The sequence below is a fragment of the Phoenix dactylifera genome, chromosome 2 (assembly GCF_009389715.1).
Source record: "Phoenix dactylifera cultivar Barhee BC4 chromosome 2, palm_55x_up_171113_PBpolish2nd_filt_p, whole genome shotgun sequence".
In the NCBI taxonomy this organism is placed as follows: domain Eukaryota; kingdom Viridiplantae; phylum Streptophyta; class Magnoliopsida; order Arecales; family Arecaceae; genus Phoenix; species Phoenix dactylifera.
This window is the reverse complement of record NC_052393.1, coordinates 17,560,462-17,577,616: the sequence shown is the minus strand read 5'-3', so window position 1 is coordinate 17,577,616 and position 17,155 is coordinate 17,560,462. Positions and strand designations below refer to the sequence as shown.

General features: G+C 38.4%; 1 protein-coding gene across 1 annotated transcript; it reads right to left on the bottom strand.

Moving 5' to 3' along the window:
* Window positions 1-1,145: 1,145 nt before the first annotated feature.
* On the bottom strand, window positions 1,146-16,276 carry LOC103706102 (ras-related protein RABC2a-like). The gene is made up of 6 exons (XM_008790105.4): window positions 15,983-16,276; window positions 13,760-13,828; window positions 7,100-7,165; window positions 2,516-2,637; window positions 2,064-2,192; window positions 1,146-1,600 (listed from the first exon to the last, which is right to left on the bottom strand). Exons 1-6 carry the CDS (start codon window positions 16,119-16,121, stop codon window positions 1,490-1,492), a joined length of 636 nt encoding a protein of 211 aa, XP_008788327.1. The 5' UTR covers window positions 16,122-16,276; the 3' UTR covers window positions 1,146-1,489.
* Between the last annotated feature and the right edge of the window lie 879 nt (window positions 16,277-17,155).

Here is a 17,155-nt window from a genome sequence, read left to right as displayed (position 1 = left end):
GTATTCATACAATTTTGTATATGTTAGAGGGTATACATGTAAAAAAAACTTTTTGTTTTTTTCTAAGAGCTAACTGAAATCTTTGAGTGAACTAATGGAAGCTCCAAAGCATTTACATTGAAGGTGATAGTTTTGGAAAATATAAACTATCAGCCTAGTTGTGATAATGCCGTTATCAACACTCGGCCAACGCATACCCAGCTGTCGTCAGGTTGTTATAGGAGGCAGCTATTCATTCTTAGAAGGACAATATTGCATCACCTTCCAAACATGGCATCCCTCTTGTAAGATAACTGTGGCTGAGACAAGTCTGATTAGTTGGCTATAATTACCTTTCTGTGTTGTTATCATATGATTTTCCCTAGTTGGTTTAACTCTCTTATAATTGGAATTTGATTCTTTGACAACTAGCATCTAAACACATAACATTTTAATGAATATGAGGAGACAGTGACATCTGCAACAATTCCTCTCATATAAACAAATTATCTTAGGCCTGCATATCACATGCAAAAAATTTTAATTCCCTTTAGGTTCAACTACTTTGGACAGAAGTTCTTCAAATTTTCAGGTACCATTTGTCAGGTTTCTTCTTTTTTCACCTTTTTTTGGTGTTGCCATCTGATGTTCATCCTTTACTACTATTCTATAACGGCCTTGGTGAGGTATGATTCATGAAAATCTAAGAAATGCTGAGACAAAAATAAACCAAGGGATTCAACTTGAGCCAAATCTAGGCTACTGCTGATGCATGATTGAACCGTCATTACATATGCAAAAACAAGGCTATGTCACAGCAGGCAACTTGGACAATCTCATAGCAAACAACCACACATGCAACACAGCTCTCTCTCTCACTAACCTATCACCAGATAAGCTTCTCCAGCTTTCCAGTGCTTATCAGTCATATAGCTCCCAGAGTCAAAGGAGAGAGCAATCCAGTGGGCAACCCACTTGAAGAATTCGAGCTCCTAATCCAAGGTTTTAGGGCACAAAAGTTTACCAAAGGTGTCAAATGTAGTAGAGATATTAAGAGTTAACGAGCGCTTTATCTAGCTTGGATCCTGCTTCCACATTTTGTTATGTCAGGTGTAGAAAATGCGAGCTGATTTGAGGACATCCAATCCACAGTCAAGAAGTGGGTCTTATGGGAACACTTGTTTCAACTGGCAATACAAATTTTTTCAGATAAACTGTCAACTTTTCATGTTTCAAACTGATACAAGCATCAAACAGAAAGCACTTTAAACGAATCAGAAGGATATGTATACAATCAGAAAGCACTTTAAACGAATCAGAAGGATATTTATACAATCATTCTTTTTCATTCTCCACTCAGACCCACTGCTAAATTGGCATGACACGAATGAGGAAACCAATACATCTCATTTACATCACCTTAGAGCAGGCTTTGTTGAGCTGATTGCATGTCATTACTCTGCTCAGGAGATTCTGAACAACGGGTCAGTCTGGGACCATTTGTCATGATTTACGAGCAACAGCCCCCACCTGGGCTTGCATGGTATTCCTGTTTCTGTTTCAAAATATTCCTCTTCACAGCTGCAGATCCTTCTTCCAATAGACTAGGAACCTCCAGAATCTGCAAAAGAGCAACACTTAGTTTCTGCCATGAACAACATAGTTTTTCTCAACATACTGAAATCCTAACGAGACTCCAATCATCTGTTGATAGAAGACTTAAATAGAGCAATCAAGATTTGATCAGATTTGTTATATCCATTGACCAGTGATCCCCACAAAATCATTTATCAAATTGCTGTAAGATCTTCTGTTGCTTATAAAGAGACATGAGGACTACTACTTTATTTTTTAAAATTCAATGAGTCCCCATTTTGGCATCAAGACAATCAAACGAGGTTGAAGTTTGCAGTAATCTAATGCACAAACAAAATGAGAACCTGAAGAACATACTAATGAGCAAGCAACTTCTATAGCTGGACGTTATTTGTGAGTCAATGGTAAAATGTAAAGCATGATACCAGAAGAATATTTCTCAATTTCATATAAAATTCAATCATTTCATACATTTTTATGAAGTGTACCTTTAGTGCAAGTTCTTCGAAACATTTTTCCACATTTGCTCGTGTTATTGCACTGCATTCAAGAAACAAACATCCATATTCTTGTGCAAAAGCAATGCCCTCTTCTCTTGTCACCATCCTCTCAGTTTCCTAACACGTTATAAGGTGATTAGAAAACACATACTGAGCACTGCATATCCTTCACTACAAAGAAAATATCAACTAAAGAACAAGAAAATGCTAATAATGTACTTTTCTTTATATCATGTTACAAAATGCTATTAGCTTCAAAATTGTCAAACACAGCAATTATCCGCAATAACAAAATAACAATGACAATAGAAGCTACCTTGGAAATAAAAATGTTTAGTATCAACTTTTTTTTGTATCATGTCACAAAATGTCATGTGCTTCAGCATTGTCAAACATGGCAATTATCTACTATAATAAAAAAAAATGCTTATAGAATCCACCTTGTCAACTTTATTTCCAACAAGCATTTTGATGCAGTCTTGATTAGTGGAGTATAAGTCCACTTCCTTGGCCCATACATCAGCTAAATTTGTAAAAGTTTCTCGCCGTGTCACATCATAAACTAAGAGGAGAAGGAAATCAAAGTGTTAGCACTTTCTGCTGATGAACCATATCTAGAAAAAGTATAGAGTTGAGAACTATGAGCATGAAGAAATTAAACATTTGCTAACAAAGCATGAGCACTATCAAATTCTTCTGTTTCAAAACCTGGCTTTATGTAGGTCAAGCGCAAACTTGGCACTAATCGTCCATTTGTTTCATCTGGCTGTGGTTAGGCAAGGAATCTCCCTATGTCTGTACTAAAAGTTTAAGCAAGTAATTACCTAAACTACTTTTTGTTTGCACATTAGAGAACATGATAAAGAATCACAGGTATGGTGTGAATGGTTGACCTGTTAAAACATGTTGAAAGAGAGCAATGGCTACTAATGGATGATCAGATATGGTCCAGTCAATCATGTGACTCTTTACAACGGAAAATTTTGACAATGGGCAAGGTTAGCAATGTAGGATGGCACAAAGAAAATTTGGCTTTAAAAATAGTTAGCAGCAATATGTGCTACCTGGCAAAGTCGCACAGTTGAAGTTTGGCATTGGCAAGCAAGTCAAAGAGCAGCAATGGTAAGTTGTGATAGATAATGATAAAGATTTGCGTACATGAACCAAATTGAAGATAAATCATCAGAAGGCCATGAAATGAATGATATCCGAGTGTTATCACATAAAACCGAACACCATTGAATATTAAGGGAATCAAAATTCAAAAGCTAGCATGCACTGAAGTAACTGGTCTCAAAATAGAGAAGACAGCAGCTGTTTCCACAGAAATAAGAATCTAAAATCAAGTGTTACTTATTTAGTGATCCACAACTATTCTAAGAGGTTAGTGGTCTGGTACATGGTATGTATCATGGATAAGCCCATATTGGTGGTCGACTCACATCAGCATGTATGGCAGCATATGATTAGAACACAATACAATAGGGGTCAGAGAAGTGCATGCTCTGCTCAGTGGATTATAATTTTAAAACAATTGATTATTAAATATATTTGCTTATCAGAAATTTGAAATTTGACACAGACAAGTCCAGTCATCATGTTTTCACTTAAAAGATGAGCTCTTAATCATTGTTTTTGATATTTAATCCTATATTATCACCAGTTTGATCATAGTTTGCATATCAGATTCTTTTTTATGTTAAAGCATACTACATATTTTCAGCTATCCACCTAATCTAAGAGGCAAGATTGAGTCAAATTCTTAGTTGAGTATTCAAAGCATCTCTATAAATGACTAGAAAACAAATTGTAGTGTAGATACAAAAAAATAGGATTCAACATGGTAGCATATCGATACAGTACTGGACACAGTAATGACAACCTCAAACATCACAAGCATGATATACGACACTTTTATTTCATAGGTCCAATATGATGCGCTCAAGAATACAATGAACCCCGAGGCAGATATGCAGTACAAGGCAGATATTACTAAGGTAACATTATTAAGTATGAATAACTAGATTGCAAAATTAGATCTCATGATGAAAGCAGCATATTAAACAAAGAATCAAGTAAGTCAAAAGTAGCAAAAAGACTAGAAAAAGGACAAAACAGAACCATCCAAAGAGATGTTAAAGGAAGACTAGTTCTGAGGAAGGCATGAAGATGATTCAGGATTAAAGTCAGACAACAAATCCAACAAGTCAAGAGAGCACTTTCGAAGGGTTACAATCAAAATATCTCTTGGTGGAAGGTAAATTCAATTAAGCTGTGTAACATGAGTTGGAAGAGAGTGACTCCAGAAGATGGACAAATATTGCATCTGTGAAGATTCTCTAGGTGTTAAATTCAGAACTCTCTTTTTGAGGGAAAATTTAGAAACATAGGCACCCACCTTTTGCACCAGAAAGTCCACCTATTTGCTCTGCTGCCTAGGCATCTTAACTACCTTGATGTAGTTAACTTCTCCCCTTTCTTTTTTTTTTTAACCTTGGGGACAACTGACTTGGTCATTTTCTGGGTTATATATGGTTCATATTGGTGTCTTGTTATCTATCCCATGATTGTTTTTTAACACACTACAATGTTACAAACATTAATTCGATCATACTTTCTAATCAATCAAGCTTTCTTGGATGCTAGTGTGGTAGCACCAATTCTTTTTTCATGACCCTGGTGCGTTCTTTTAAATAACCTGGCATGGTTATACTCATATATTCAAAAGCTGCCAAAACGAGATGGTACCATCGGTATTGTGCTGTTCCAATGTGAAACCAGCATCGGAATGGGTATTGAGATGCCGAAACCAACCGTGCCACCCAACCACCCTTACCAGTACATACCAGCATATTAGTGTGTACGGATATGTACTAATTGTGTTGTACCGACCAAAATGGTTCATGCCAATAGTTTTTCATTCATATGATGTTTTCAATTTCGATAAGTATCTGTTCCGTAGGCGCGGACGAATTATAGTGATTTGTTCCAATCCAAGAAATAAACAGAGCTTTGGATCTTCATCTTCGAACATGAGCTCGTTCTCTTTGTGCCGGTGTTCAAGAATCCATTCAAAAGGCTCGGCCCGTGTGATGTTGGTACCGATATCATTCTAATACCGTACTGTTTGGATAGAACAACAATACAGTGTTCGTTTTCGGTATTTTAAACCATCCAAATAGTACGGTGTTCGTTATCAGTATTTAAAACCTTGGTTATACCAAATGCACAATAGTTCTCAAAGTTATGCTTTATTTTCTTTTGACCAATGCTGGCATCAATTTCTGAGATCATTCAAGCTACCTGGTTGTGCACATATCTTTTCCTGACCATAAATCCTTTCTTGACTCGCATAGCACTATACATCAAACAATGATGTTAACCAAACATAATTAAAATTAGTATACTACATGAACATAAAAAACAGTTGCAAAGATCCTTCTATATAATTATTTCTAGTCCCTCATAGCATCACATATAAGCATCTTATACCTGCATGTGTTTTTTTCCACCCTCGATCAATCAAATCTCACCTTTATTGGCCTACATTCTTCCACTATGGGTCAATCATTGCCCTTTCTCTTGGCCTTCTCCTTTCTCCCCTTATACAATCCTATCTACTGCTAATCCATGAATACAACTCAAGATATACCTGAATTTTGGGCCACTAAAGTTGCCGATGGTTCTTAATAATCAGAATGACCTACAAAGGATCCTTCTCAAAAGATGAAGATATAGTATTCTGGCAGAAGGTAATAGCTGTTCCTACCTTCTGAGAAAAACAAAGTCTAACTCACAAGTTTACTGGCGCAGTGTACCGTGGATCATTAATTACTATTGACACTGCCCTTTTTTTTCTTCCTAGGGTGGATAAACTATATCCATCTAGAATGAGTACATCCAACATGGTCAAAAAACAAAATGTCCCGAAGGTGAACTGAGACCATGGTGAGATCCTCCCAAATGGTGCCTCCAGTATGGTCATTGACACTGCCCTTCTGGGAATAGCAAATATATTTGGTAATATGGAGGATTGGCCCAACACTTTCTTTCTCATCAATGTGTTGTTGAGACTTGAGAGTGTCCACCTGTTATCCTGAAAAATTGTCCTTTAACATGGAAACCTATTCCAATGTGAGGAGGACATGGTTGGCTTGCAACTGATGTTTAGCTTTGTGGAATGAGGCACTCAGATTGAAATTCCTGCAAACACATACCCAATAAATGGCAGCCAGTTCAATTGTCCTGTTCACCAAACATACCAGACAAAGCATCTCAAAAAATTCATGCGACTTTGTTAACATATAGCAAACATATCTTCCTTCATCAGCTCCCATTTGAGCAATATAACAGAATCCAAGCTCCATTATTTCAATGATTGGATGGTACTTGCCCCTCCCTTTAGTAGAAACCAGTTTTAAACATGAAAGTAAAACAAGAATACCCCCTATATTCCTGTCCAGATTTGAGAATGACTATCAAAAAGAAGAATCAGGGCCATAATAACAGCTAGCTACTGATACAAGTTTATACATTGGTTCTGACAACTCTAGTACTGCCATCACCCACAGAAAGAATAGGCAACATTATAAACTCAATGTAAGTAACCACATTTAACAAGTTCTTGAAGAACTTCTCATAATACTTTGTTTCTACCTATCAGAATGTTGCTTGTTCCATAAAGCCAACTGCCTAAATGGCTAGTAGATTCTTACCATCCACTTGAGTGTAATATCATGGAAACAAAAAATTTATCCTACTAAGCATGTAGTCCTTTTCAACATTGGTTTTGCCCACCATATGGTGATGTTTTAAATATTTCCATGAACATTTTTATATATTACACAGCATGTAAACATTTTAAAAGGGATTAAGGTATTTGTATGGTAGTATGCATGAACAAACAAGTATGTGCAGTATAAATAGTGTGCCAAGGGAGAAAAGTAAATTATTGAACAAAACAGGAGGAAATTGAGGAAAAAGTTTGAAGTAATGCCAACTGCAGCTTGTAACCTTTCACTTACCTAGAATGATTCCTTGAGAACCTCTATAATAAGAACTAGTTAGCGTCCTAAATCTCTCCTGCCCAGCTGCAAAATGAACAAAAACAGTTAAAAAAAAGAGGAGGATAAAGTAGAGTGGTACACATACCACACTACAAACACTAGATACGACATGTCAAACTTCATATTACAAATTTTCCTCACGAACCTGCAGCATATTCCGCAGAAACTACAGTGTGTTCATCTTATGTTGTTTCTAGCAAGGAATATCATGAGTAATAAGAAAGAAACCACTAATAAAAAAGATAATACATGTAAAAGGAGAAGTTCACAAGACTTCTTTCAACTCAGAAAAAAAATTGGCACGAATATGAATTGTAATTATTGCCATATTTCAATGGTAAGCATAACATTAGAATCAATCTATAGAAATGAATTAAATTAGTTATCATATGATCTCACTGCACAGATTTGCCTCATTCTCTGTACTGAACAGAAGATTAAAATTCAATGATACATCAAAGGCACAGGGAGACAAAAGCGATCATAAGTGATCATACTACCACCTAAAGACATTAAAATTTTGAAATGTAGCAACGTCAGCATATACTCTGAGTTGGTTCAGCAGCTTCAGCTATGAGAGTTTGCTCGAGAGGAGGTATATGCTCTGTAATTCAGTTCAACCCCCTGCCAGCTCCTGCTGACAGACATGGGGCAAGGCTAATTGGTGGAGTCTCTCCTTGCTTCATCAATATAACACCCATGTTAATCAGCTAAGATCAGTAGCTAACTTTTTGCCAGGTGCAGTTGAACTCACACCAGAATCTTGCTTCCACTATTGCATCTCTATCCTAATACATCCACCCAATCTTTGACCATATACTTTTAATCCACACTTAGTTCAAGACAATGTTCTCTTTATTTTTTTTAAAATCTTTTATTGAAGCCCTATATTATGTGTTTCTTCAAAAATTAATTTCAGGATATATTTCTATCATGTTAAAATATTTAATATCATTTCTTCAAATACTTCTTGCCTTCCTGGTCACTTCCCATTCTATACCTAAACTATGGCAATGTCTGCCACATTGGATTTTCAACCACTTCTTTTTGTCTAGCTCACCTGCAGATGCAAGGGGAAGGCCTCCATTACTGACCCTGGCCCACACTCGAGCTCTTAGTCTACAAGTGACATCTTTTGTTGGTGGGGTTGTGACAACTGACATTTCACATGACATTCCCATGGCACCCTCTAGTTCCATGCACGACTCCACAAGGTGTCCCATATGAGGCCATATTTGTTTTTCACTCGCCTACCCAGTGGTGCTTCGGTGGCCAGCCGCTTAGAAACTAGCAAATCTCTCAGGGATATGCAGCGACCGTTGATGTTAGTGGAGGTGTATGACCATCAAATCAATTCTAGGGTTGCTTACACATAGAAATTCTCCAATAGAATTATTAGGCTATTGGTGACCCCTAGGTGCTAGGTTCGGAGCTGAGAACCCCCTACGAGGCCCATGGGTTACCTTTGTCTACAAGCTTGGTGATAGGTGCTGCTTCATCTACCATGCCTTCATGAATATCTTTCAATGGAATTGTTGTAGAGTTTCAAAACCCTCCTTTCCGGCAGCATGCTAGCTTGTTTTGACACAAATTAGATATTTGTTGTCCGGAAAACTCGCTTTTGGTATTGCTTGGTTTCATCACTAGCTTAGACAGCAGTGGATGCTCTTCATGGTTCCTTCGACAGGCCAGTCTGGGGGAATTATCGGCTGTTGGTGACCGGACCTTGGCATGGTATCTACTCTTTTCGAGGAGCTCGCCCTACTGGACAGCCACTCATGGGTGTTAATGGTGGTCTATGCAGACATCGATTACCAACAATGGTGCCTACAATAGCGAGACATCTTGGCAGTGGTGGCATTAGGTCACTATTTCCTTGTCTTTGGGACTTTAGCATTCTTTACCTCGAGGACAAGTGTGGGGGTCGGCCCTTCCATCTACTCCACAAGATTGCTAAGTTCTGAAAATTCGTTGATAAGATGGCTTGGTGGATTCATAAGGCCCCAATATATCTAGTGCAACAACAGGCATGGGACAACTCATTTTGGGGAATGGATCAACTGGATGTTCGTGTTAGGTGCATCAATTGAGCTTTACTTATGATATCTGCCACCTTCCCAACATAGCGCCCAATCATTGTCTGCTATTGTATAGCATCTTTGGCAGCCACTTTGCCAGCCTTAAACCATTTCAATTTGAGAAATTTTGGACCCACTATGAGGCTTCTTTTGAGGTCATCCATGTTACCCAGGCTTCTACATGTCCTTGTTCTCCAACCTTTCAATGTACTTAGCATAGCATGAGGACTCAACATGCCCTCCAGACATGGAACAGGGAGTATATAGGTGACATCATTGCCCGCTCCTCTCTATTTGAGACTCCAATTCTCTAGCTTCAGCAACAAGAACCTAGTATTGGGGGCCTTCCCCAACATGACTTCAAATGGCTCCTAGGTCTGCTTGTTCCAATCAATACAACCACTTCAATGCAAGTCATGTGGCAACAAAAATCTCGGATCACTTGGTTACATGAGGGCAAACTGCAATGCTCCCTACTTCCATTGTAACAACATTCTGCATCAACACAATCGGATAAGCACTAGTGATCAAGTGGAGGATCCACAGGTAATCTATTAGGAGCTTGTTGGATTCTTCTACAGTCATTAAGCCCCTCCTTACCTCTGCTCAACCTGCCACCCTCGTTACCACCCAAGTCATGGCCGAAGAGAACTGCCCTCACATGGCCGATCATTGATCTGGAGGTGGAAGCCACAATTTGGAGCTTAGCAGCCAACAAGACGCCAAGATCAGATGGATTCCTATCTATTTTCTATTAATGTATGAGGTCATCGTCAAGCCTCAAGTTGGTTGAGCAGAAGATTACTTCTTTCACACATTCCACATGTTAGCAACCTAGAAATAGACCTACATGGTTCTCCTTCCCCATGGCCAAACCCATCCTTATCAGCTCACTTCCAGTCCTTTAGTTACAAAATTGTGGCCAAGCTCTTGGTCAACCAGTTGAAGTCGGTGTTAGGGTGTCTTGTTGCATTCAAGTGGTTAATCAATATCTGATCACCTACTGCTTGCTTAAGAGGTATTGCATACTATCCATACTGTGCCAGCAAGTCGCAGCCTCAAGGTCATGAAGCTCAACCTGTTGGAAGCTTTTGACTAGATGAGTGGTAATATGCCTAGGTAGTCCTTCAAGCATTCAATTTCCATAGCCATTGGAGGCAATTAGTGTTGCTCTGCATTCCAGAGTCTTCGTTCATCCTACTTCTCAATACCCATGCCACAGAATGGTTTTCGTGCAAGATGGGCCTATGGCAAGGGTACACCCTATCCCCCTCGTTGTTCATTCTATGTTCTTAGACTATCAAAGGTCATTCATGCAGTGGTTGCTTCGCATTAACTTGAGTCGATACGCTATGGGTATGGAAAAGTCCCTCCTATACCTACCTATATTCATAGATGATTGCATGTTATTCGCTCAAGCCACGTTAGTGAATTGTCAGTAGCTCCGACAGTTAGTGCACAAGTACTATCAAGTCTCAGGTCCATCGGTCAACCTGGCAAAGTCCATGGTTAAGTTCTCTCCTTGCATGGCACCGAGACGACGACAACAGCTCCAACAGGCTCTCACATCCCACAACAACAGGGTACATGGACATATCTCAAGGAGCCAATGCATGGGATGAAGCCTACAGCCACTGACTTCAAGCCTCTTCTAGCCTAATTGTGCCAATGCTATGAAAGCTGGGCTTGGTAAGCTCTCTTGATGGTTAGCCATGCTATCCTCTTGTAATCTTTGCAATTCCTTTTCGCTTGCTAACTCACAACTTGGTCCCTGATTCTCTTCTTGATTACATCAAGGTGATGATGCACTCTTCTTATGGTTGATGATTGTCACAGGCAAAAACTATATCTCATCACCCAGTCCCACAAATGTCATCCTTCAAATTTTTACCTGCTCCACCTTCCTCTAGGCATGAGCTAAGTGTGGGGTGGACAACTACTGGCCCCTTACCCAGCTGCTACCCTTGTGATCCTCATGGATGTGGTGGGTGTCATGCCAAGTTGAGCATGACATGTTGATTGTTGCCCCACCTTCATTGGTTGCATGGGAATGGTCAATGGTCTGGGCCATGCAGGATCAGTGGCTTTCATAAGCACCTTTGCTAAGCTTCCCCATTGTTCTATCATCAATCCCCTGATCAGGTCAGGTGGCCAATCTCTGGATCTTTGACAGGTAATGGTATAAGTAGCTATCATCTTAGTATTTCTCTTGAAGATAGCGTCTCAAACCACTCGGATATATACCAGTGCATCCCTGAAAGAACCGGCTTCCATGGGGACCCACGGAAACAGATAGAATGCCTATTTGCCTGATTTGGCCATTTATCCAATATGGAGTTCTCACGACACGTTCAAATTATAATAAATATGGGTTTCTTGTCAACAATGGATTCACCCTACTTTGGAAATCATTACGGTCAATCAAAGCACACCTATGGGAGTAAGTGTTCCTTTGGAAGTGCTTCCCGCTGTTCAATTTCTCATTCCCACACTATGATATTAACAGTGGTGCATGTACAAGGTATGGTTTTTATTCCGAGTCTATTCACCATGCTCTATGTAATAATGGGTACACTAGTCTTAACTTAGCCTTAATTCCATTTCTTTAAGCTGTAAAGATGGAAAAAGTAACTTCATCACTAATTCTAATCTCCAACTGATTGGGAGTCTTAAATTTCGGTTGTCGGGGCATAATAAATTCAGGTCAGAAACATTTTACTTTCTTCGGTTGTTTGGAAGACATGTAACTGTCTAATAGAACAAATGGGTCCATAAGGAATCTATTATTATGCATGCATTGCCACCTGCAAAGGAACTTTTCAGTAAGTTGAGTACTAGAGTTGTCTATGATAATGCAAGTAATGACTTGATTAGGAGACACAAAATTTTTGACCGCTACTTAATATCAGCAGTGGTTCTGAAAAGTATCTAATTGGGAGTTTGAAATTACAAATAAAAGAATAATACCAATGGAACTCACTGCACGAGATATGGTTCTTAAAGGGCCAAAAAGTACTCTTCATATGTGTGCTCAATGCTCATGCTCATGCTCATGCTCATCCATATCTGAAAAGGCAGACATCAGCACCCCGAATATGGTACCCTCTGGTAGGGTGGTCTTGACTCATGCACACCCAATTCTTGCACTTGGTCCATTGAAACAGAGGATAGGCCTATGACGGACTACAACTAGCACAACAACAAGGAATTCTAAAGTTGGAAATACACTCAGATAACTTGTGGGAAAAGGAGAACAACCAGCATGGCAAGTCACTACAGATATCCAAAATATTAATTTTTTTAGGAACCCAATATTGATGGACTCATCGTACCTATTGGTACAAACAAAAACAAACAAGCTGAATAGCTTTCAAGATTTGCAAGGGAAAATGCATCCATGTACTTGTGGGAGTTTGGGCAAGATGTGCCTATGGGTTTCACCCACCTCCCTTGAGAGGATATTTTTATAGTAGCTAATTGATTTTGAACGAAATTGCCCATGTGCCCCTTCATAACAAAAAAAAGGTGAATGAAAAGGAGAGAACTAGAATTACTTAATTGATAAAATTGCAGGCTCCATACATAAAATAAAATGTATCCAAGTACCAAAGTTCTGAAATTTAATGATATTTCAAAACTTAGTTAATACCAGTACTCATAAGGGTCCAAACTTGACAGATACTAAAAAAAAAAGGTACTTTAATACAATATTTAAAGAATTACTAATGAGTAATGACTGACCCTAATTAGAAAAAAAAAAGCTTAATGTTGAAAGAAGTTCTATAATGATCCAATTTGAATCTTGAACTTATATGCCTCTAATATGCAAGATGCCCTTTATATCAAATTTGTTAGCTTCTAGAATCTTTCAAAGTGTAGCAACTTGGAAGGTTACATCCCAATCATGAAAGTAAATTGTACAACCTATATGGTAGATCTCCATATCTCAACTGGCCTCATAGGTTTTGGCAACAGAGGTTCCATAGAACACATGTGTCTTGCCTAAAAATGTCTTGAACAAGGATTTGGCACCAAATTACAGACACAAATTTGCAAGCTGGTTCTAAATGCTTTGAAATTGGGTAGACCACTCCATGTACCATAAATCCATGCACAAATTGAAGATAAAAGGTTTATAAATTAAAGTTTAACACTGATAACTTCTATGGAGAGAATTTCAGGATATATAGTCTCAATGACTATTAGAGCTGTTAAGAGCTGCAAAGTTTTAAATCAGTGACCGAATGAGCTATTAAGCACTTCATAACAAGATTGTTTTTCATGGGTTAAAATTTGTTCCTAGTTGCTGGGAAGACATTTTTTATCTATGACATATATGTTTTATGTCAGGAACCTATAATCATTGCAGATAAAAATTTTACATTATGTTCTTGTATCATATATTGAGAAAATTATGAGTGGTATTTTGTGAAAAAGATAGTTCATTCGATCTCAAAATGTCAGACAAATAATCTGAATTGAAGATGGGAATGCTTAAGCATGAAAAGGTATTTGAACTTCTCCACATATAATAGCTTACCAGTGTCCCATATTGTGAGCTTCAGCTTCTTCCCACCAACTGTAAGATGTTTAATCTTAAAATCCACTCCTGGTCATAAATACTAAGCAAAAGTTAAAATATATAAACTAAATACAAGCTATTGGAAAAGGAAAAATCATGGCAAACAACAATCAAGACAGATGTGAAACTCTATTATTCATCAAAAATGCCATAGTCTCTTAACAACAGGAACAAAATAAGGGTGTCATCCAAGCTGCCCTAGAACCACCATGATCTATTAAATAGCTAGATTTTGGAGTAAGCATTCATCATCGTCTTCTCATATGAAGTTCATATGCACCTCCTAATCACTGGAATCAGGAGCAGTTGTGGTAGGACGTAGGGTGGTAGTGAATTCATGTGTGGAAGCAACATAGAGAACTTCTCTGAAAAAACTTGGACTTATAACTGGGAAAGCATCTTGAAAAAATAGTCTTAAATACTATCATTAATCAAAAGGTACATATTTGGTTGTTTTGGATAAATATAGAATAAAAATTCTATAAAGAAGAGTCTATAATACATCATATTATATAATATATATATATATATATACGTATGTATGTATATAACAAACTAAGACATAGTTTTATAAACTAGTGATAACAAGAAAGAAATAATATGTTTGTTGAGAGATTTAAATATTAAGCAAGGGTGTGGAAGCCTAAGCTTCCACTAGTCATCTTCATCATCAAGCCAATAGGCATCTTTCTCACTGACTTCCACACATGGATGTCATCCCTTACAGATAGGAGCAGAACCAAGCAGGACCAAGGGGCTACAACCTCCAGATAACTAACAATCTGTTACAATACCACATAAAAATTTGTTTCTAGCCCTGATACAATAGGCAGTTTGCCCCCTTAAGAAGCTGCCTTGTCTCTTATAAGGGAATATGTAATCCGCAGCTCACCTCCAGATGCACTAGATTCACATCCATGCTCTATTTATGCTTTTTTTGGAACATCTTCCTTGACGTCCCTTATGCTATTCTTATCAGAAAAAGAATTTTCAAAACCATTAGCCATGATCTGGACTGTATCTGGACTTGAAAATTGACTGTAGATTGTTTCCTTCCAGCAATACCCAAACCCACACCATTTGAAAACATGTCCAGGTGAGAAAGAGTGCAAGTTTTGTGATGCTAAATATCTTTCTTTAGTAGGGTAGATTGATTTGGCTGTATATTCCTTCAAATTGTCAGAAGCATCTAACATGCATCATATATGTTCCTTCAAATTGTCAAAGTAATGGCTAACACACATCATAGTTTTCTCCAAAAAATTGATCCCCCCCAATCCTAGATATTTTATCTGGATAGTATGTAAAACCCATGCTTCAATTCCATTTGTTGCAGGTGTTGCCTTGGAATTTTAACTCCAAATCGACAGCTCACGGTTATCAAAAATGATCTTCTTAAACATAACACATTAATTTGGATAGTTTGCTGATGTTAAAAAACGGTGGTACTAAGTCTCAGATTCTGAGGTATTACAGGTTCTTAGAGAACTTGCTATGGACCAATTAAAGGTTACTATTAAGCAGGTTCAAAAAACAGAAAAAGCAAGCACGAGCAAAAGCCCAATGGGAAAACTAAAACAACGAAAATGTAATATTTGTTACCTATGCTAGGACCAAAACTTCAACTCATAAAATTCAAGTAAATCCTTCCTTGGACTCCTAGACAAATTATATCATATCATTCCAACACCTTGCACAGGGATCATTTTTGACATTTCAACTATTTCATAAAGTAGAATGCAAGTAAATTCAAGTAGTGGCAACACAGATATCCGCCACGCAATTTGATAGCGCCTCAAAATCAAGCGCTCGCATGAACCCACAAAAAATATGGCCAATGCCGTGAAGTACGAAACTCAATCACCACAATCTTCTGACTAGATATAAAACAAGCAACGATTCTACCAAAAAAAAAGGGTTGCGACACGTATTAATCAAAACTGTCTCCAGAGAAAGATCAAGATGTCACATTTGAGATGTAACTAAGCGAATCAAATAAAGTCATAGATCGGACCCAGACCACTTCCTTCTAATTCAGAAAGCAACATCAGTCCAGAGAATAAAGTCCAACACGAGAAATGAAGAAAACCATCGCACCAAGCACAATAATTTAGATGAGTAAACATAACAAAAGAAAAATCCAAAAAAAACACCAAGCGGCAAGGCTACCGAACATCATACCGATTGTCGGGGCAAGATCGTCGGCATGGTTGGAGATGAAGCTGACAAGCAGACTGCTCTTCCCCACCCCAGAGTCGCCGATCAACAGTATCTTGAAAGAGTAATCGTAGCTGTTCCCTGAACCAGCCGGCGAACCCATCTATCTATTATAAAAACAAGAACCCTCACGAACTGTGCTTCTGATTTCTCTACCTCTATTCCGAATCTCTCGAAGCGTCGGGTGGTGGAGGTGATGGTGGTGGTGGGGTTGGTACGAAGAGAGAGAGAGAGAGAGGAAAGCGAGAGAAAGAAAGAGAATAAGAATAGTCGGAAATATAAAAGGACGGAGAGAAGCATGGGGGGGGGGGGGGGGGGGGGGGGGAGCTGAGAAGGGTGAAAGGGATCCGAATCCATTTTTATGTCCGGATCTATTGGATTAAAATATAACCATTCCGCCAAATTTCATATTTATATTAAAAAAAATAAATAAAAATATGAAATGTTCACTCCATCATCGAATATTTAATTTTATTTATAATTTTATATTACATAAAATTTATATTCATATTATTTAAAATAAATATAAATATTAATTTTTGTATCTATGGATGTTTTGGTATCTGATTCGGCTTCGGAAATGGAGAAGAAAAGAAAGCGGCAAAAAGAAAAGCAATGGATGCCTTCCTTTAGCGTATGGCCACGTTTTCTTTACCACTTTTAAGCTAATTAAACTAATACTCTCCACCTGCAGTACGTGTCCCATTGGAACCAAACCGTTCTCCTCCTGGGAAAGGGACGGCAAGATTCATCCTCCACTGGCCCGCATAAAAAGTCCTTATGGTGGTGATTCCCAAATGGATGGTCGAGATGCAAATTGATTGAAATTTGGTCACGAGAATTTGTATAGGTGGTTCGGAAAGAGAGTTTTTTATTCATTTTAAATTTTTTTGTCTTGAATACATTGATTAGGATTTAAGGGAGAGGTTGGAGGTCTATGACCGAGGACCTGGGACCAACCTGAAGGAGACCGGGAGAGACGCTCTCAGGGGCTGACACGGCCCGGTTTTAGGTAGTTGGTTGGCCGCTGTCGACGTGTGAGTCGGGACGATAGCTCCGTTTGCGGATGGTGATGGACGGAGGTTTTAAGCAGAGCGGGGGAACGGGACAGGCTTGGGAAGTTGGACCGCTGGGCTT